General features: G+C 38.4%; 1 protein-coding gene across 2 annotated transcripts in view; it reads left to right on the plus strand.

Annotated features, from left to right (window-relative positions):
* The window catches only part of ELP3 (elongator acetyltransferase complex subunit 3), a 98018-nt gene that overhangs the window by 19425 nt on the left and 55362 nt on the right, over positions 1 to 23231 (plus strand). For both annotated transcript variants that reach the window (XM_003272917.4, XM_030817021.1), the window contains 3 exons: positions 169 to 323; positions 17161 to 17322; positions 19936 to 20062. In XM_003272917.4, coding sequence (XP_003272965.1) covers positions 169 to 323; positions 17161 to 17322; positions 19936 to 20062 — 444 coding nt within the window. The remainder of the gene's footprint in view (positions 1 to 168; positions 324 to 17160; positions 17323 to 19935; positions 20063 to 23231) is intronic.

The following is a 23231-nucleotide window of genomic DNA, read 5'->3' on the forward strand; positions in this document are numbered from 1 at the left end:
TCAGACTTGAGCCTATTTTTTATCCACAGAATTAGCTAAGTGTGTTTCATTACTTCTGATTTTTAAACTGTACTGATGAAAACACTGCAAAATAAGAGATTTGCAATGCCTTCGTAGAGTAGTTCCTTATGCTTATATCATTCTAATGCTGATGAATTTGTCTTTCAGTTAAAACAACTTGGTCATAGTGTGGATAAAGTGGAGTTTATTGTGATGGGTGGAACATTTATGGCCCTTCCAGAAGAATACAGAGATTATTTTATTCGAAATTTACATGATGCCTTATCAGGACATACTTCCAACAATATTTACGAGGCAGTCAAGTAAGAAATTCTTATTTTATTATAGTCTCCAGAGTGGTTGTCAGTTTATGCTCCTAGCAGTAGTCTACAAGAATGCCTTCTGCCCTGCATCCACATTCTTACTTCTCATAATCTTTCTCGTTTCATGGGAAAGGATTATTTCAGTGAAAATAATGCTTTCGCTGAAATAATCTTTTCCAGTGAAAATAATCCTTTCACTGAAATAATCCTTTTAAAGAAAAAATGAATACAATTTGTTGACATAGTGGTATTCTCAAATAGGGAGATTCGCCAAATACGGTCCATGAATGTCTTTGCAGCCTTAGGCTGGTCTGAATGACAGTAGTTTTGATTGGCCTGATTGAATTTTTCAGCCCACCCAAGAAGGGGTCTGGGAGTATTTTAGCTGCTATAAAATCAGCAAAACAGGGTACTGTTATTTAAAAACCTAATTTAGAGTAAATATTTCATAATTATTAAATAATAACTGTTTATGATTGGGATCTTAGTCTGTCTTGTACTGCTGTAACAAAATATCTGAGACTAGGTAATTTATAATGCACAGAAATTTATTGGCTCACAGCTTTGGAGGTTGGGAAGTCCAATGTCAAGGTGCTGGCATCTGGCAAGAGCCTTCTTACTACGTCATCACACAGCAAAAGGCAAGAGAAACAAAAAGCGGACCAATTCACCCTTTTATAATGGTATTAATCTTACCCACAAGGTCAGGTCGCCTCTCAGAGGTCCCACCTGTTAATACTGTTACAATGACAATTTCAACATGAGTTTTAGAGGGGACAAACTCATGTTTGTCAAATCATATGTTATTCAAACCACAAGTTAATTTACTCATTTTGAATTCTAGTTGACAAAATTATGCATTATTTTGACACCTTGTTTTTAGCAAGAAGAATACTACAGGTTAGTATGTAGTTCAGTGATTTAAGAAGTGAAAGTCTTAAAATAGTTTTTGTTTTCAGGAGTTGCAGGAACACCTGGATAGTTACTATTTTCCTTATTTAACAAATCCTTCTTGAGGGCCCACTAGATACTATGTACTGTTTTAGATACTGGAAAGTGGTGATATTTAGGCTGAGACCTGAAGTACAAGGAGGAGTTAGGCCAACAGCAGAAAGGATAAGATAAAGGCCCTGAAATGGGAAACAGCTTGGGGTGTTCTAGGGACAGAGAGGAAGCCAGCATGGTTAGATCCTGTGTTAATCCATTTGTGTCACTATAAAGGAACACCTAAGACTAGGTAAGTTATAAAGAAAAGAGGTTTAATTGGTTCCATTTGTACAGGCTCCACATGAAGCATAGTGCTGGCATTTGCTTCTGGTGAGGCCTCAGGAAGCTTCCAATCATGGTGGAAGGTGAAGGGGAGCCAGTACATCACATGACGGGTGCGAGGAGGTGCCACACTCTTTTAAACAACAAATCTCACGTGAAACAACTGAGCGAGAACTCACTTATCACTAAGGAGATGGTGGTAAGCCATTTATTTATGAGGAATCCAGCCCCAGGACCCAAACACCTCCCACCAGGCCACACCTCCAATATTGGGGATCACATTTCCACATAAGATGTGGAGAGGACAAACACCCAAACCATGTCAGATCCCAGTGAACAAGAGAAAGAACGTTATGAGATGGGGTTGAAGTGTTAGGTAAGGGCCAAGATACATGCGTTTAAGGAGTTGAAATTTTATTTGAAATGCAGTAGGGAGCAGGTGAAGGGGAAGTGGCGTGTTCTGGTTAACAGGTAGGGTCATTCTGGCTACTATCTGGCTAATGGATTAGAGGAGTACCAGGGTGAAAGGGGGAAACCAGATAGGAGGCCATCTGATTACATCCATCCCTGCTCAGATGGGGGCAGCAGCAGTGGTGATGGAGAGGAGATTGAGATGGGGGTAAGAGAAAAGAAGGGATCAAGCCTGACACTAAGTTTCTGGCTGTCAGAAATGGTAGGAAGGTAGGGTAGGGCTGTATACTGAGGTGAGAAAGATAGCGGGAAGGGCAGAGAAAATCTCAGTGGGAGAAAATCAAGAGTTCTGTTTTGGGTGTGTGAAATTTGAAGAGCTTGTGATTCATTCAAGTGGAGATGTCGGTTGGCTCTGAATACAAGAGAAGTCTGAGCTGATGGTACGAAACTGGGGATTATCAGCTCATAGGTAACACTGACAACCATGTAAATGGAGGAGACCACCTCATGGGAGAGTTGTGGATCTCCAAGGTATACTAAGTGAAAAGCAATTTTTAGAGCAATTCTTATAGTACGATCCCATTATTTATGTTTTCATGCACATACACACACACATATCTGTATATAAATGCTTAGAAAAGGTGGCAGAATAATGGTCATCATAGACGTTAGAGCTGAGGAGGAAAGGACATGGGAAATGGCAGCAAAGGAGGATATTTACATTTGCTCCGTATACAATGGGCCAGGTGTTGTCATGGGTGTTTAATATTCACTTATTTAATACCCATAGTAAGCCTTTGAGTTAAGTGTTCAGATTATCCCTGTTTTACGGGTGAGGAAGCTGAGGCACAGAGAGATAAGCAATTTGCCCAAAGTTGCAGAGGTGGTTGGTGGTAGAGTGGGATATAAATCCCAGATAGCTTTGCTTTCAGAGCTTAATTTTACAAGCTGTGCTAGGTGTCAGAATGTGAGTGTGTCTGTTATGTATGTGCACATGTGTGTGCACATCATCAGAGCTTGAAGATCTTGGAAGGAATGTGGCCTGTTTTTCCTTGCCCTCCTTCCCTACCACCCTCAGGCTTTTCTCTGGCTTCTCTTTTATATGGGGTGGGGGTTTCATATAGCTAATTATAAGGTTGTTCAAATAGTGCCACCTCCTAAGATTTTTTGTGTAGGACCAAATTTTGAATAGACCTAAGAGTGGTTTTTATTACCCTGTAAGTAAAGCAGTTCTTGGCACATAGTAAGCACAAGTAAATGCGTGAATGAATTTTGAATGAATGATCAGTTAGCTAATGACCTGGGTAGGGTTGCCTCTTGGAATTGGGGGCAGCCACATCTTTTTGTGCCCTCCCTACTCCCCCTACCCCCTTAACTTCCTTTGTTCTCCTTGGGTTTGTAAAAGTGAAAAGAAGAGAGGAGCTTTTTCATAAAATTTAATACCAGGGGTAGCTCAAAGAGCCCATGTGAAAGGTTTGGCAGCTGGGAGAGTTTGTGTGGACAGCAGCCCACTTCTCTTTGATTGACTCTAGGGAATGCAACAGGTGAATTCTGTGTCCGTGAATCTGGACCTGTAGCGTTGTGATCTCTTCCTCCTACAGGTGCTTTAGTAATAGACGAGGTGGCGACTGCATTGTTACTGCTTGTTCAAAACTGATCAAGAGGCCGGGCATGGTGGCTCACGCCTATAATCCCAGCCCTTTGGGAGGCCAGGGCGGGCAGATTGAATCCGAGAGAGCCACACCTTAGGCCAGGAGTTCGAGACCAGCCTGACCAACATAGCGCAACTTCCTCTCTACTAAAAATGTAAAAATTAGCTGGGCATGGAGGCTGGTGCCTCTAGTTCCAGCTACTTGGGAGGCTGAGGTACAGAAACACTTGAACCCAAGAGGCAGAGGTTTCAGTGAGCCAAGATTGCACTACTGCACTCCAGCCTGGGCAACAGAGTGAGACCGTGTCTCAAAAAACAAACAACAACAAAAAAAACTGATCATTAATATGAGTCATGCTTAGTAAACGCTGAAGTCTTCAAACTTTAGAGGAGTAATGATATCATCCAGCTAATTACTCTTAATAATACTGAAAAATCAAACTATACCTTAGATAAAATGTGATTGAGGAAAAACAACCTTTATTAGTTCAAAGCCAGGAGACGGGAATGGCAGCAGAAGGTTCTCTTGGAGGGTTGCTGACCACAATTCATTCAGCTCTGAAAATTCCCTGGCAGGGACATCTATCAAGATAAGTTTTTCTGTGCAAGCTTATATACTTCTGTACTCATTTCTTGGACCTTGATATGTAAGATCTTCTTATCTTTAAAGACCTTACATATTAAGTGGAATTGAGCTGTAAATATCTTAGACTTGCCTCTCTCCCCCATAAAAATTTGCCACTAAGCTTTTCATCTCCTGCAGTTTGGGTCCCCTGAGGTATATGAAGCAGGCCAACTAAGATCTGCATAGTGAACTTTCAGGATGTATCTAGTTTGACATTTTCATCAATTGAAAGTAAAAATTTTGCTTTATTCTTGGTGTAACATTTTATTTTTGCAGAAATGTTCTAGTGCTAATGGTGCTTGAATGTAAGTTGTCCATCATTGGGTTGAAAATAGGGTTGTCTAGTCCAGCGAGCTCAGTGCAGATCATGATTTGTTTGTAGAAAAAGCCCTGTGGAAGAGAAAGCCTCTTTCAGTAATATTCTAGGCAGTGCCAGTTTTGTTTTGTTTCTGTTCTTGAATTTGCCTCAAGAGGGCAACAAACACTTTATTTTCAGATAAAAATTTATCTATGATTTGGGTCTTCATTGCAACACATCTCATGAATGCCTCTTGAGAAGTAATAAAAGTACAATCTGGGAGCCATAAAACCATCCATAAATTACACTGAATTCTGCCAACACACACTTTAAATGTTTTGCTCTTTTCTCTTAGTCGCTATATTTTTATGAGATAATCTGGAAAAAAAAAAGACCTGATTTGTGGCATGTTGTTGCTTTGTTAAGGTGAAGTTTTACTACAAACCCCTCATAATAGAGTTTGTATTTGTTTTGAGGGAAACTTTGTATTTGAGAAAATAATAAGTCTAGTTTGTACTATAGAACTAGAGACAGAAAGTATTTTCAAGTGTTGGCATAATTGTGAAATAAAAAGCAGCCCAGAGAAGTTGTGGTTTTGACATAATGTGGCCCTCGGAAATGTTTGGATTTGACCTTGCCCTTCTCTCTCATCCTGCACAGAGTGTATGCGTGAAAACTGGTTGGTTTGAACAGCATAGCCTACCGCTCTTAGATGTAAGGTGATGAACTTCATGTTTATTTTACTTTTGCTTTTGCTTGCTGACTACATAGATGTAAACTGACTTTCATTAGCTTAGCAGGGTTTTTTAAAGATTAATTTTAAATTAGGTTAAAAATGATATATTGTGACCTATGAGTCAGCAAGCAGCATTTAAGGTTAACAGTCTGTTCACGTTAGGGTCAAGTTTTACTGCTGTGTTGGCTCAGGTGTCCCTGCTGTGTTTTCATATGTTGAACCTGATTAAAGTTTTGCTTCTTAAAAGAATAGGAGTTAAGGTAAAGAAAAGCCCCAGCAAGCAGAGCCTGGTTATTATTTATGGCAAGCTAGTAGCAAGCAGTGTGTTATATATTCTTGCGGATGGAAAAATTGGAAAGTTGAGTGAACGGAGAGTTCAAGGACAGAACAGGTATGGCTTTTGTGAAGGCTCATTAAATCAAGCAAAGTGCTAATCACTCAGTACTATCAGCTGGACTGAGAGTCTTCAGTAGTCTCCAGAGAGCAACAATTACTGGTGACTGTCATCGTGTAACAATCAGGCTCTGGAGATGAAAAAGACCGGTAGTGGGATCTGAGTCACCCATTCACTAGAATGCAAATGTTGCCAAATAACTCCAACAACCTTTTAAAATAGTTTTATTCCTTTTTAATCAGCTTTGCCCAGAAGCAGTTTTACATTCAATCTTTAATGCTCCTTGGCTGTTTTCACAAGATGCAATTGAAAAGGGTGGTTACCCATTAAAAAGTGAGTGAGTCATACTTTCTCCCTGTGGAATTTTAAATTCATTTCCGTTCCTTCCTCTTCCCCCGCCCCCCCCCACCCCATTAATGACTTTAAATCCTCCAACTATGTTCTTACCTGTCTTAGAAAAGCTGAAGTGATAGGTAATGCTAGGTACCAGGCCCAGAAGACAATTTCGTAGACTTGCAGAGCTGCAACGGAAGCAAAAGGAACCTACAGAGACATGAGAGTGACTGACTGTGGCCCTGCTGCTCTGGGCCTCGTTTCTGGCAGGCCTCAGGACCTTCTGCATTTCTGGGCTTTGACGCTGGCACTCCCTGTCTCTCACTTTTTCTTTTTTTTTTTTTTCAGCGTTTAATGCCTTTTATTCATAAAAACTGTGAAAGCTAGACTAAACCATTGGAAACATTTAACTCAGACACTGCATTCAGAGTCAGGAACCCTTAGTCCTGTCTGAATCCGAGAGAGCCACACCTTAGTATACTGCCCAAACTAAGGAGTTTAATACAAATACTCATTTCTTTTTGATTAGTGTGATTAGAACTGAACAACGGCACTTAACGAATCTGGAAGATAGCCTGGATAGATTTCTGATTCATCCCAAGACCTCAAAGACAACAGCTGGGTACCAAATTTCTTTATTTGAAGAAATGGTAGAAATCAAAGAACTTAAGTGGATGTTTTGGTACAACTTATAGAAAAGGTAAAGGAAACCCCAACATGCATTCACTGCCTAGGTGACCAGGGAAGTCACCCCACAGCTATGGGGAAATTAGCCTGAGGCTTAGCTTTCATTATCACTTTTTCTATTGACCGTTTTACTTTCTCTTTTGGTCACCCAGATTTCCATACATGGTGACCAGGATCCTTAACATTGGCCGGAGAACGTAGGATACAATCTTAGTCACTTGAAGAGAGTTGATACTGTTTTTCTTTCAGCATTTTATTTGAAACAAACAAAAATTGAACAGTTTTTAGTGAGCATCCACATACCTATCACCTAGATTCTACAATACTTGCTTTATCACATATCTATCAGTTCCACTATCCATTCATCAGTGTCTCTTGCGCGTGCTTGCGCTCTCTTTTTTGATGCATTTCATAGTAAGTTGTATGCTTCAGTACACTTCTCCCCGGATACTTCATCATGCATATCACTGACTAGTGTTCACTGTCTGCAGTGTTTTTCTTTCGAAGTAAATTTACATACAGTACAAAACAACTTGTGGTGTTTTATATATATATATATATGAAACACATATATTAAATATACTATTTGATTATTTTTGACAAATGCATATACCTGTGCTACAAAGTCCTATTAAGATACAGAATGTCACTGTCATCCCAGAAAGTTCCCACATCCCACTTGCCAGTAAATCCTTCCCTGCGCCTCCCAGAGGCAGCCATTCTTCTGATTTTTTTCCTCATCACAGATTAGTTTTGTCTCTTCTAGAACTTCATATAAATGGAACCATATAGCATAGTCTTGCAGGCCTCTCTCACTGAGCGTAGTATTTTGAGATTTATCCATGTTGTTGGGTGATTCATTAGTTGTTACCTATTTAGTGCTGAGTAGTATTCCATTGTATGCAGAGATCACAGTTTGTTTACCATCCTTCTAGTGATAGACGCCTGAGCTGTTTTGTTTGTGGCCATTATGAATAAAATTTCAGTGTACATTCTTGTATAAGTCTTTGTGGCTATATGTATTTTTTTCTCTTGGGGGAATAAATAGACATAGAATTGCTATATAAGTTTAGTTTTACAAGAAACTGCCAGTCATTTTCCCAAAATGGCTCTACTATTTGTACTCCCACCAATAATGTATGAACATTTGGTTGTACCACATCTTCACCAACATATGGTGTTGTCAGTCTTTTTAATTTTAGCCATTCTAGTGGGCGTATAATGGTATCTCGTGGTTTTAGTTTGCTTTTTCCTGATGACTAATGATGTTGAACACTTTTTTAGTATGTGCTTATGCTATTTGAGTATATTTCCTTTGTGAAGTATCTATTAAAATCTTTTGCCCATTTTTGATTGGGTGGTTGTATGTCCTAGCTGCCAGTCCTTTGTCAGCTCTATATTTTGCAAATATGAAAACCCAGTCTGTAGTTTGGCTATTTGTTATATTAATGATATCTTTTAGCCAAAGTTTTTAATTTTGATAAAGTAGAATTTAGCAGTTGTTTTCTTTCATGGTTATTGCTTTTCTGTGTTGTCTCTAATAAACCATTGCACGTTCCCAAGGCACACAGATATTCTCCTGTGTTTTCTTCTAATTACAGTTTGAGCTTTCACTTACAGGTTTATGTTCCGTCTTGAATTAATTCTTATGTGTAGTATGAGGTGGGGATCAAGGTTCCTTTTTCCCCATATAGACATCTAGTTGCTTTAACATCACTTCTTTAAAGATTTTCCTTCCCCATTTGGATTATATCACACCTTTGTTAAAAATCGAAGGACTCAGTAAATGTGGGCTGGGCTCTTTTCTGTTTCATCAATCTGTTTTTCAATCCTTATGCCAGTGGTACACTGTTTTGATTACTGTGGCTTTTTAGTATATCTTGAAGTCAAGTAATGTGAGTCTTCTAACTTTGTAATTGTTTTTCAAAATTGCTTTAGAAATTCTAGGTCCTTTGCATTTCTATGTAAAATTTAGAATCAGCTGGCCAATGCTTTATTAAAAAGTATAATGGATTTAGAATTGTGTTAAAACTATAGAACAAATGGAAAGAATTGACAATTTATTGCTTCTTCCAATTCATGAACATACTCTATCTCCTTGTATACTTAGGTTTTTAAATTCTCTTAGCAATCTTCATTGTTGAGATTGTGTAAGCCTTTTGTAAACAAATTTTTTCAAAATATTTGTATGTGTTTTGGTGCTACAGTAAATGAAATGTAAATTTCATTTTTAACTTTTTTTATTATTATTATTATTTTTTGAATCGGAGTCTCGCTCTGTCGCCCAGGCTGGATTGCAGTGACGCGATCTCAGCTCGCTGCAACCTCTACCTTCTGGGCTCAAGACATTCTCTTGCCTCAGCCTCCTGAGTAGCTGGGATTACAGGCATCCGCCACCATGCCTGGCTAATTTTTGTATTTTTAGTAGAGATGGGGTTTCGTCATGTTGGCCAGGCTGGTCTCAAACTCCCAGCCTCAGGTGATCCACCCACCTCGCCCTCCTGAAGTGCTGGGATTACAGGCGTGAGCCACCACATCCAGCCATAAATTTCATTTTTTCAAATTTTTGCTGCTAATATATATACATACAGTTGATTTTTATATATTAATATTATGTCATAAGACCTTACTAAATTCACTACTTAATTCTAAAAGCTATTTTTGTAAATCCATTAATATTTACTTCCTAAACAATCATGTCATCTGCAAATACAGTGCATTTTACTTTTCCCTTTTGGATTTGTATGCTTTTCTTTCTCTTGCCTTACTGCACTGCCTAGGACCTTTGGTACAGTGTTAAACAGAAGTGGTGAGAGTGGGCCTCTCTGTCTTGTTCCCAGTGATACAGGGAAAACATTCTTATTTCAGTATTAAGTGCAGTGTTGCCTGTGGGTTTTTTATAGTTACCTGTATTAGATGGAACAAGTTTATTGGGAGGGTTTATCATTGACTCATTTGTCTAATGCTTTCTCTGCAACTATTTAAATGGTCATATGATTTTCCTCCTTTATTGTGATAATATGGATCATTTTGATTTTTTTTAACATTAAACCTCACATTCCTAGGATAAACCCTATTATATCATCATCTTTACATATTGTTGGATTCAACTTGCTAATACTTTGTAGAGGATTTTTGTGTCTATGTTCATATGGGGTGGTGGTCTGTAATTTTCTTTTTCATAATTTTGTTGTCAGGTATCAGTTGTTGGTATTAGTGTAACGCAGGTTTCACAAAACAAGTAAGGATGTGTTGTTCCCTCCCCTATTTTCTGAAAGTGTTCATGTAACATGAATGTGATTTCTTCCATAAATGTTTGCTAGAACTCACCAGTGAAACTATCTAGGGCTGGAATTTTCTTTATGGGAGGGTTTTAGATAATAATTCAGTTCATTTAATAGATATAGAGCTATTCATATTTTCTGTTTCATCTGTATCCATTTTAATAAGTTACGTTTTTCAAGGAATTTGTCTGTTTCATTCATTTTGTCAAACTTTCTCTTGTCAAACATTTTGATATTACGTTGCCTTATTAGGCTTTTAATGTCTGTGGAATCTTAGTGATCACCCCTGTTTCAACCCTGATACTCATCATCTGTGTTTTCTCTTTTTTTCTTGTTTACCCTAGTTAGGGGTTTATCAATTTTGTTGTTCTTTTCAAAGAAGTAGCTTTTGGTTTTGTTTATTTCCTCTGCTCTGTAGACTTCTGCTTTTATTTTTATTCTACTTTCTTTCCGTTTAATTGCTATTCTTTTTCTAGTGATTTAATAAGGTATAAAAGCTTGGCCAGGCGCAGCAGCTCACACCTGTAATCCCAGCACTTTGGGAGGTGAGGTGGGTGGATCACCTGAGGTCAGGAGTTCGAGACTAGCCTGGCCAACATGGCAAAACCCTGTCTCTACTAAAAATACAAAAATTAGCCGTGTGTGGTGGCACGCACCTGTAATCCCAGCTACTGGGGAAGCTGAAGCAGGAGAATCGCTTGAACCTGGGAGGCAGAGGTTGCAGTGAGCCAAGATCACGCCACTGCCCTCCAGGCTGGGTAACAGAGTGAGACTCCTTCTCAAAAAAAAAAAAAAAAGCTTGGCCGTCATTTTAGACCTTTTCCTCAAAGCACTGCTTTAGCTGAATCCCACACATTTTGATATGTTGTATTTTATTATTATTCAATTCAAAATATTTCTTAATACCCTTTATATATATATATTTGATCCATGGAATGTATAGGAATGAGGTGTTTAATTTCCAAATTTCCAGACAATGAGGTTTTCTTGATATCTTATTACTTTCTAATTTATTTTCATTTTGGCCAGAGAACCTACCCTGTATAATTTTGGTGTTTTAAAATTTATTGAGACTGTTTTATGGCCCAGCATATGTGGTCTCTCTTGGTGAACATGCCATATGTGTTTGTAAAGAATGTGTATTCTCAGTTGCTGGGTGTCATGTTCTATAAATATCAGTTAAACCAAGATGGTTGGTAGTAGTGTTCAGGTAAATTTTGTTTTTTATTCTTTTGTAGTTCTTTCAATTGCTAAGAGATTGAAATCTCCAAGTATGATTGAGGAACTCTCTACATCTCTCTTCATTTATATTGATTTTTACTTAATGTATTTTGAAAATCTGTTATTAGGTATATACACATCTATGATTGCTGTGTTTTCCTGATGTATGAGCTTTTCACCATTATGAAATTACCTCTTTATCATCATGAGATGTCCTTCTGCATCCCTGGTCTTGCAGTTTACTTCGTGTTAATTTAGCCATCACAGCCTCGTGTGCTTACTGTTTGCCCTATGTATTATCCTTTTCCATCCATTTGCTCTCCACCCATATGTTTCTTTATCTCTTGAAAATGCATTTCTTTAGACAGAAGTCTACAGTAATTGGGTCTTTTTTTTTTAATCCATTTTGCTCGTGTCTGCCTTTTAATTGGAGTGTTTAGTCTGTTAACATTTGATGTAATTATTGATACATCAGTTTAAGCTGATGGTTTGATTTATATCTACCAGTTTAATCATCTCCTCACTTTGGTTTTCGGTAGCCAAGAATAATAGTTGTAATGAATACTATTATGGTCTAATTCTTTATAATGTATTTTTTCTATATCCTTTAATAGGGAGTATCTTCTTAAGAGAAAGGGAGAGGACTCCTTATATCTAGTACAATGCCTTAAGCATAGAATTCTGGTACTTAGTAAATGCTAAGTGAATGCAGTGGAAAGAACTGTCCCTTAAGAATCAGGAGACATAGTCTCCAGACTTATTTATATTATTATTTTGCATTATTACCTGGTTTAATCCACTTATTTTGTGTGTGTGATTTAGTTTCCTCATCTATAAAAATGAGGAGGTATGGGACTACATTATCTCTAAAATTACACCTTTCTGTCATCTATGATTTGAAGCTTTCTAATGGAATGAGAATTTTTATCTAAAAGATATGTTCTGACAATCATTTTCTATAATGTTTTTATGTATATAACCCTTAAATTTCAATGTGGATATAATATTAAAAGAATGCAATATCTGTGATTCTTTTTTATTAATAATGTGTTGCTGCTGGTTCTTTAGCTACACGAGGGGACTACAAAATGATAGTTTTTGTCAGCCATGAAAAAAATCAAACCTCAAACAAAATATTATAAGCTGTTTTTTATATCTTAAGCCCTGCCAGCTAATGTGATAGGGCACAAGGGTCTTTGATTAGTCTGTAAGCTGCAGTGCCACCAGGTTGGTTTTTCGTAGGTAGTACTCATTTTTAAATCAAAATTCTGTTGTTACTTCATTTTGTGTTGGGCAGTGGTTAATTTATAGAACCTCATGACATAGCCACCAATATTGAGGAAGGAACTTGACTACCATCTCAAAAAAAGATTGGGGATAATAGTTATTTTTAAATCCTCAAGCACATCAAACATCCAACCCAGTTAAGTCTACAGCATCACTAACAGAGCATTGGGCAGAACTTCAAATTTTATTGAGGTATTTTCAAGATAGGGTAATAGTTAAGAAGAGGAATTTGTTCATGGTGCTGCTGCCAAGGAGTTACACCAATAACTCGAGGTGTTATCAACAATTCAAACAAATCTGGCTGTTCAAAGAAGTGGGTAAACTCCACTGACTTGTTTTGGGACCGTAGATGGAGAAGAGATTGTATGTTGTGACTAACGAAAATGAATATTTCATCTCTGTACCATTTTTTACCGTGCAATTTGGTTTGAACAGGTTGAGTATGAGGTTGCAGGATGTCCACACAGGGAATATTCTGTAAGCCGTTCAGGAACTTGAGCCTTGAGTTCTTGTGAGAGTTTAAGCAAGACTAGACTCAGGCACATCCAGTTGCAGTAAGGACAGAGGTTTTGAAAGAGGAGCTGCCACTAATTATTTGTAATGAGAGGTGCCCACCTCTTTGATACCACAGCTTCTTGGAGTGAAACAAAAGATAGTTTCCAGAAGATAATGAAGAGACTTTAAAATCAGTGTGCTATCTTCCTTCCATCAGTGTCCCCCTGGTTGGGCCCTTAGTGCAAGGAGACGGTAATAATAGATAGTGCTTCTGTCAAAAGGTCGCTTTCTTCTTTCCAGAAATAGAAACATGCTTCCCAAAAAATAATCTAAATCTATTTATATTTCTGCCACTTCTAGCTTTTTGTTCTGTAGTCATTTCTTTCTTTCTTTTTTTTTTTTTTTTCCTGTATGTCTTATCCCCCCAGCTAGATTGTTAAGCATGTCTGGGACAGGAACTATTATATTTTTACTTTTTGAAGAATACCCGGCCTACTGCTAGGCACCTTCTAAGGTTAACTTTTTGCAAGAGGAAAGATAAGCGGTAGATGTATCTGGAGGCTGCTGTTGGAGTGAAGAGAGAACTCCTGTGTTCCAAGTTATGCCTAATTCATTTATTCCTTCTTCAAATTTGTAATTTGTTTTTAATCAAGGGAGAATTTTTAGTGTTGAAGCCTTTTAGCCTCTAGACGTGTTTGAGCCTGCTGGCTTTCAGGGGCTTCCTGTCCAGATGGAGGGACAGACATATCCACAAATAACAAGGCAGACTACTTGTAGTGTGGGCAGGGTGCTTGGGAATGGGAGCACTGAGATCTCACTGGGGGTGGAGGGGTTCTGGGAAGATGTCATTAGGGGAGAAATGTATTGGAGCTCTGTTTTGAAGGCTGGTAGCCTTTGGTTTTTGTTTGCTTTTAAATTCCTGGGTTATTGTCCCATTTCTCTTCACCCCTGCTCCACAATTTTTAAAAATTCTGTCAACATAAGGTTTTGGCTTAAGCTATGCTTCACAGAGAACATAGCATCTTTTATAGCTAGTGCCACTCCTATGGCATACAGAAAAGCGTAGGATTCAACATAACCCCACAGTGTTGGGCTATACAGGCTTAAAATGAACCTGTAATACCACAAAAAGAGCAGTGGAATTGGAATCAGAGGATCCCTTTTGAGTCTTGGCTTTGTCTCTTGAGAAGCTGACAGAGTTGCTGCATGCCAAAGAACTTGTAGCCCCCAAGAGGTATGGGAGTTGAACTAGGTACTGAAGGAGAGCCATGCTTTTGGATGGCTAAGTGGCACATACTGTTGGATAGCTACCTAAATGATACAGGGGGATCATATTAATACCAGGCCATAAGATGTCAGCACAGATTGGTTGAAAGCCTGTATGCACATATTTGCATATTAAAGAACAGTTATGTTGATATGTTTACATCTCTGTTAAATGAAGAATCAGATTTAATGAGATGTAGGATTAGATATAGTATTATCAAAAAATTTTCATGAGAATACAGTAAGCCTATGGGAAAAATTCATTGTTTTGTCATTCCAATTTGATACAAATTTCTGTTTAATTGCTTTTCGGATGAAAATACAATTCTGGAAAGAGGAAATATAGTGAAAGCCTTTTTATAAATGTAAAATATTGACTTTTCAAAACTTGAGTTGTTTTTTTCTTCCTCCATTTCTGTTGCTGCAAAAGGTAATGACATTTCCCGCCTGAGGAAAGACATTTTTGAAATGAAGTTAAATTATTATTTGAGAATAAGGTTTCCTTCTGTGGCCTGTACTATATTCTGATGACTTATAAAGAGACCTTGTGCAGCAGTGTCCTCTCTATGTCCTTGGTGGGGCCTTTGACACTCTGCAATAGGAAGACTAGCTAATAAATTTTCTCTTTCCTCTACCCAAATTCCCATTTGTGCAATTGCCTCCCCTCTAGTTTTTCCCAGTGATGTAAGCTACTATTATGCCACCATGCTTGCTAACTTAATGGTATCACTTTTAAGAAATACTGCAGGTTTTTTAAAAATACCAATTGGAATGCCTCATTCTAGGATATTCTCATTTACTTTTAAAAACGTAGTCATTTAGAGCTTTTTGCTTTCTGGGGTTTTTTGGGTTTGTTTTTTTTTTCAACCTTTGTATGGTGTGCCTTCTCCATAATATATGAATGTTTATTTTTATTTGAAAAATGTTTTCCCTCAAACCCAATAATTGATGCTGGAGGAAGGTGTGTTACTTCTCTCCTGTGGCATCATGTACTCCTGTTACTGCGTGCCTTAGTACCCACCTGTTTAAGAGGCACAGGACCTGATGATTCTATTGTTTCAGAGAAGCCAAATTAGTTTGAATCCTGTCTTAGGCAAGATTTGATAAGATCTGAGCCCTTTTTCTGTCTCATAGTTCATCTTTTAGTGACTTTGAACTAGTTGTTTACCTTTAGTCCTGTTGCTTCTGGTAATCCTACCTAAAACCTCGTGGAATACAGAAATAAACAATGCAAAAGAGTTCAAATGTCCAGAATGAAAGACTTGAGAATTTGTTCTCTAGATTGGTGATTCTTAGCTTTCTTAATTATTATTGGCAATAAATAAGTCCATTTTTATTGACAATTAAGAGCAAAAGAGTGAACCTCACTGAATTAGTTACAAAAATTACAGAAATTTTATGATTTTTACTTTTCAGTAAAGAGCAATGAACTTCTTCAGAAAGAAGGAAAATAAATGGGAAATTTTTTTTAAAGGCTTCTCTCATCCTCCCCCCAAAATTGAGAACATTGTAGAAGGGTGCACTAAGAAGAATGATTGGGTTCTAAGAATTGAGAGATGTTGGCCGGGCGCAGTGGCTCATGCCCATAATCCCAGCACTTTGGGGGGCCGAAGCAGGTGGATCATTTGAGGTCAGGATTTCGAGACCAGCCTGGCCAACATAGTGAAACCCCGTCTCTACTAAAAATACAAAAAAATTAGCTGGGTGTGGTGGCACGCGCCTGTAATCCTAGCTACTCGGGAGGCTGAAGCACGAGAAATGCTTGAACCCAGGAGGTGGAGGTTGCAGTGAGCCAAGATCGTGCCACTGTACTATAGCCTGGGCAACACAGTGAAACTCCGAATCAAAAAAAAAAAAAAAATTGAGAGATGTTGAAAAGCAGAGAAGTCTGTGGTGGGTCCACGCTGAGTTGTCTAAGCAGTGTGGGAACTGGAATACAGAGCAAGGACTTTGAAGTCAGGTGGACCCAACTTCAGATCCTGACTCCGATTTTATTAGCTCTGTGCCCTTGAACACGCTGTTTACTCCCTTTCAGCTTCAGTTCTATCACTTGTGAAATGGAGGTAATAGGACACACTTCATAGAGCTGGTGGGAGGATTCAGTACTAGAGTGTGTGGCACAGAGCTTGGCCCACAACAGCCTCTGTAAATGTGAGCTCCTATCCCCTCACTTCACTAGCCCTGCTAGCAAGAGACTTCTCTGCCTCTTTGGCCAGCATTAAGGCCACTAACTCAGACAGCATGAATCTAAAGTGGTGCTCGCTACTCTGATACGTGGTTTTAGTAAAAGACAAAAATGATTGGTAATTTCGTAAATCATTGCTAAGATGAACAGACTAGGTGAAAAGGCTTTTGTGTATATAGAAGACATTTCATCTAAAATATTCCTATAATCATTACATATGCCCTCCCCCCTTTTTTTTCTTTCATTTAAAATGACTTAAAAATATAGAGTGGGAAATAAATAATGCAGATGGTTTTCACTTATGTGAAAAATGGTTGCTAGGAATTGAAAAATAGGTTTTCACAGTTGAAATCACTGCTTTCAAGGAGATTATGGTTGCAGCTTACTGCAGGAGAATAATAATGATAATGATGATAATAACATTACTATGCTAGCTCAGTCACGTCAGTCCTATGAGGTGTAGATAGTATATTATCCTCATTTTGCAGTTAAAGGAACCTAAGCACAGAGGTTAATAGCATCCTCATGTGCATAGTTAGGAAGTAGCAGAGCCAGGATTTGAACTCAGCCTGGCTCCAGAGCCTACACTCTTTACCACTATCTCATACTAGGAGGACAGAGAGAAGGCAGTTTTTTGAGACGGAGTAATGTCTTAAAACCTGCAACAGGTTAATTATTTTAGATTTGCTCTACAGGTATTCTGAGAGAAGCCTCACAAAGTGTATTGGAATTACTATTGAAACCAGACCAGATTACTGCATGAAGCGGCATTTAAGTGACATGTTGACCTATGGCTGCACAAGGCTGGAGATTGGGGTGCAGAGCGTTTATGAAGATGTGGCTAGAGACACCAACAGGTAAGATGGTGGTAGGTGATCTTGCACAAGTCTTCTCCAACTTCACCAATTTTCTCTACATTCATACCCAGCCTTTCTTCCTTCTGACCACTCTTAGGGAAAGAAGTATGGGTATTCTTCCTTTTCAAAGTTCTTTCTTCTGTCTGTGCTCTTAATTCCATCCCCTCTTTCCCTCATTTTCAGTCTTTCTCTAGTGGGTCTTTTCCAGCAGCCTGTAAACACGCTCATCTCTCTCCCTCTTCTTGTCCTAAGCAGCCTTGTCCATATAGAAAGCAGGGGAGAGGACTTGGGGTTAGTAGTTTAAAGCAGGAGAGAAGGCCAAGAACAGAGAAAAGAGTTTGACTATAAAGGACATCAGGGTAATGTTTAAGAGATTCATTTTTGTGGAACAGATACCAACTAGCAAAAAGTTTGGTGATGCCATGGTTGTAAACTTTGAGAAATTTGGGACTGCAAGGAAAGAAGGAAGTAAGAGTTGTTAGAGCTTTATTTTGTTCCCTCTAGAAATATATCTTTTAGTTGAAAAGAAAATACCCGTGAAAGGTTAACTGTATAAGGAACTTCACAGTTAATTGCTGAATTAGTGGAGTAGGGGAGACAATTGAGAGTTTATTAGGCAGCTGAGATGATTGACTGAGAATTGTAACGGTGGGCTTTGGAGGAAGGATGTGTTGAGTTGAATGTTAAAGTCCCCTTTATTCTGTAGGATTTGGGTAGATGTGATTGGTGTTGTGCCAGGAGAAGGAAGCAAAGGGGAACTAGGGAGACAAGCACTGATCAGCGTCTTAGAAACAACCAAGAGGAATGCCAGGCCGAGGAGGATGGAATTTTCCCTTAAGGAATAGAGATCTGTTGAATATTTTTTAGCATGGGGAAGAATCTCATGGATATCATGTTTAATTAAGAAAGAGTAACCGAATAGGATGCTCTTATGTGAGAAAAGGCTTCAACCAGGGAAACTGTGGAGTGTTATAGCCCTCAAAGGCTGTGCTAGAGAGACAGCTGTGCAGATGGAGGGGAAGGGGAAGCTTTCTGAAGAATTGGACATCTGAGTTGGGACTTCACGGAAGAGTCTGAGTTGGTCAGGTGCAGAAGAGGAAGATTGAGGCAGAAAGAAAATACGAACTCCTGGAGATGGGAGTGCATAGTACATTTGAGGAATTTGGAGTAGCTTAGTTTGATTAGAAAGTGAAATAGGAGAGTGATAAGAGGTGAGGCTGAAAAGCAGGCAGAGGGGCTGATTATTAGGGGCCTGAGGAGTCAGCCCAGGGAGGCTGGACATTAATCTAATGGAGCAAGCCACCAGCAGGCATAAAGCTACAATGTGATGAAGCACATCTGCAGCTTAGAAGGATCGCTTACAGTGTAAGGGGCAGGTCAGAGACGAGCAAGTTGGAAGGGAGATCGGGTACGAGGCTGTTACAGAAATTAAGCAGGAAATACTGATGTCCTGGAAAGAAGTGAATGGTGGTGATTGGTGACTGATTGGAAGTGAGGATAAGAGAGAATGGGAAGTCAAAGAGGCTTGGAGACAACATGGGTTTCATTTGGCTACACTAAGTTTCAGATACGTGTGGAATAGCCAAGTGAAGGTTTGCTTTAGAGCAGGGCTAGGCAATAGACAATTCAGCAGCGATCAAAATGTTCTGTGCCTGCAACTGAGTTTTCCATTTTAATTCTCTAAATATAAATTTTAATAACCACATGTGCCTAGTGGCTGTCATTTTAAATAGTGCTGCTTTAAAGTATTGGTTATTAGGGTTTGGAATTCAGGAGAGAGGCCTGGCCTTGTCCTAGGATTTGGGAAGTCATCAGCAAAAAGACATTAGAAATTGAAGCCATGGAAATGGTTGGGAGCATTCTGAGAGAGTGAGATGGAGTCTGTGGTTTCTAGGATCCTTCTGCCATGAATGGGAACACCTTGGTGGCAGAAGGATCGCCACAGGGCTTCAGTTTAGTTGCCCAAAACTATCATTAGGACTTGTTTCCTGCTGGATGTGGCTCTAGAATGCCAAGTTAAGATGATTTATCCACGTGACCCCAAATGACTCTGCCTTCTCACTAAGTCATTCTCTCTTTCTGCTGTTATTTAAGGATCCTCCAAACCCACCAGTGACATCTATTTTGTATCATAGGTTTCACTCTTCCTCGCTGTCTACAAATAATTTCACAAGATCTTTAAAGGAAAGAACATAGCAGCTTGCTACTTCTGCATGGTTCTGAGCTCATTTTAATTTTTAATACAGGTGTTTACATTCATAAGCTTATTTTGACTGGTGATGCTAAACCAAATAATTTTAATACACATTAACTTTTGCTACCCCAATGCTTTACTTTCAAGACTTTAAGTAGATGTGTAAGGGAATTTCTGAGAAATATCTCAGAAATAAAGTTATTTACTTCCAGGCCTCTTGAGAGGTGGGGATGTAAAAAATGACTTTCTGAGATGTCTTTTCCCCCAGCCATATGATTTTGGTTATGGAATTTCTGTTACCTGTCTCAGAGATTGTTTTCCCCTTGTTTCTTGTTTTAACTTTGTCACCCATTTATTTGTGTAACAGATGTTACACAAATAGGTAGTGATTTTCACAGGTAGTGATTTTCTTTCCTTAGGGGCCACACTGTGAAGGCAGTGTGTGAGTCATTTCATCTGGCCAAAGATTCCGGTTTCAAAGTGGTGGCCCATATGATGCCTGACCTGCCAAATGTGGGACTAGAAAGAGACATTGAACAGTTCACAGTAAGTGTGACTTCAGCCAGGTGCATTCAGAATGCCTCTGCATGTTTCTTATCCCATCTGCTCTTGTTGCTTGTTTACTGCTGGTGTTTTCCATTGTTATAGAATATTAGAAACACAGTAGGGTAAGAGACATCACCCACAGCCCCATCAGACAAAACTCTTAACATTTTAATGAATTCTTTCCAAGATTTTTCTATGCTTAGGTTTTTTGGGGGGTGAGTTTGTTTATGCAAATATAACACAGACATACAAATATATATGACATAGGAAATTATTGTAATAGTTTTTTCACTTAACATTATAACAAGCATTTATCCATGTTGTAGCCTGGTCTCTGTTAACATGTTAACATATTTAAATGTCTTTTTAATTTAATATGTCATACCTTGCTTAACCCCTTGCAAGTTTTTCAGAATTTAAGATATACTGGTTTTTAAATATTATTTAAAAAACACTGCAGGTAAATGACTTCATGTGTATAATTTTTTTTAGTATTTAGGTTTATCTGCTTATGATAAATTCCATGGAGTAGAATTATCAGGTAAAGGTAGAAACATTTTAAGAATCTCACTGTATTAATAAGTTGCTTTGCAGAGAGTTATAACAATTTATACTCATTTCAGCAGAGTTTTTCTTCCCAAATAATTCTCTCCTGTTTATTTTCTATATATGCTTATACATGCATATGCACATATGTACATATATTTTACTGTTTGCTAGTTTGATCAATAAAAGTGCCATTTTAACTTGCATTTTGAAATTGTAATAATGTATTTTTCAAGTTTGTATTTACTAATTACATTTCTTTCATCTTTTTGGAATTGTGTGTTTTTATCCTCTGACTCATTACTCTGTTGGGATAAGAATATTTTTAGTATTAGTTTATATGAATTTTCTAGGTAAGGAGATTATGGACTCATTCGTTTTTATATTTGTTTTAAATATTTTCCTTAACCTATTGTTGACCTTTTACTTGTGCTTCCATTAAGTTGATCTTTTTTTTCTTTTTTTTTTTTCTTCAAATGCTTCTAAGCTTAGAACTGCCTTTCTGTTCTCTGAATTTTAACTTTGGGTTGTTTTATTGTTGTTATTTTAACTCTCACAGTTTCTTGATCCATGTTAACTTTGTTGTGGGAAATGAGATTGGTCAGGCCTTTTGTTTTTCTTCAGATTCTCCGATAGGGCAAGTGTGTTTTAAGATGATGACAATATTTATCAAGTTATTTCATCTATAAAAGTACTTTTAATTTGCTCTGTTTAGAAAAATGCAGTTTACCATGTCTTATTTGTGAAGTTAATAATTCTTTCCTCTCAAGAAGTTTACTTTTATTATTTTTTAAGCTGGTGAACTGCACCTGAGGACCTGTTTATGAGATAACATTAATTCACAGATATCCCTCTTTGTAATTCCCCCACAATGGCTGTGTAATAGACTGTGAGTCTAGTATCCTCTTCTCAGTAACTAATAGCCAGGTGCTCAGACACCAGGCCAAAAAGGCACCTGAAACACACTTTTTATTATTATTATTATACTTTAAGTTCTAGGGTACGTGTGCACAATGTGCAGGTTTGTTACATAGGTATGCATGTGCCACTTTGGTTGGCTGCACCCATCAACTTGTCATTTACATTAGGTATTTCTCCTAATGCTACCCCTCCGCCTGCCCCCCACCCCACAACAGGCCCCGGGGTATGATGTTCCCCACCCTGTGTCCAAGTGTGAAACACACTTTTCTTTAGCACAGCTCCTAGGGGGACCAATAGGATAGCCAGAACTCATAAAGTTTAAGTGCTCCTGAAAAATATAGTATGTTTCATACTGTAGGAAGCCATAGCAAATAGCTGAGTCTCAGTAGGTATTTTCCTTGGTGTCTTCAACATAAGGAATAGTTCAGTAATAATATTGCAAGGACAACCCTTCTTGTAAACAGATTTATTTGCTTGTTTGTAATCTTTGCAGGGAAACTCACAGGGAATATGGGTGGATCATATTTCTTTTCTAATGTGTCCTAGTAAAGAGTAACAGAGGGAGCTAAAATGAAAAATCTGAGTTCTTTCTAGAGAAGAATTCTCTACAGATTAAATTGTTTTAAAATAAATAAGCTTTAGAAATTGATAAGAAGAGGCAAACAGCTCAGTAGGAAAATGGGCAAAAAATTTGAACAAGCATTTCACAAAAGAGAATATTCAGATAGCCAATAAACCTATCAAAAAGTTCTCAAAGTAATTAATCTTCAAAGAAGCGAAATTTAAAACTACATTTGGTTTCTCAGTTTTCTACAGCACCTTGGTCTTGTATTGTGGATGTAATTTATCTTTTCTTATTTCTCTGAAGAAATTTGTTACAGATATTTTTTATACATTTTATTTTTCTGTATGCAATGCCTCTGTTTCCTCCAAGTGCCTTTTGTTTTTGTTTTGGTTGGCCCCTTAATGTTCTAGGCTTTCCCCAAGTTTATGATGATCTTCAGCCAGTTTCTTATGCCCTTTTTTTTTTTTTCTTGAGACAGAGTCTCACACTGTCACTCAGGCTGGAGTGCAATGGCACAGTCTTGGCTCACTTCAACCTCTGCCTCCCGGGTTCAAGCAATTCTCCTGCCTCAGCCTCCTGAGTAGCTGGGATTACAGGTGCCCGCCACCACACCTGGCTAATTTTTTGTATTTTTAGTAGAGACAGGGTTTCACCATGTTGACCAGGTTGGTCTTGAACTTCTGACCTCGTGATCCGCCCACCTCAGCCTCCCAAAGTGCTGAGATTACAGGCGTGAGCCACTGCACCTGGCCTAAAGCGATTTCTTATGCTTTTAAGAGTAGGGGATTGAAAAACCGGATGGCAAGGCCTGTGTGCCTAGCTTGCAGGTGTGCTTCACTGAAGAATGTTCTTTTAGCAATAAGCGCTCCTTTCTTTAGGGGATTCCTAAATGTCAGTATCATGAACTCTTACGTAGATCCATTTGATTCATCCAGAGATGAATTCTCCCAACTTCCTGCTTTGGGCTGGGTGGCCTGAGTATATCTCAGGAAGTTTTTTGCTGACATCCAGAGAGTGGGGCGGAGAGTCCACCAGTCTATGTGCTGGCTTTTCCCTGTTTTCAGCCTTGGTCTTCATCTAGACCTTCCTTTGTACCTGGAATCTCATAGCGCAGAAGCTTTCCAGTTTCTTCAGGGA

The sequence above is a fragment of the Nomascus leucogenys genome, chromosome 8, assembly GCF_006542625.1.
Source record: "Nomascus leucogenys isolate Asia chromosome 8, Asia_NLE_v1, whole genome shotgun sequence".
Classification (NCBI taxonomy): domain Eukaryota; kingdom Metazoa; phylum Chordata; class Mammalia; order Primates; family Hylobatidae; genus Nomascus; species Nomascus leucogenys.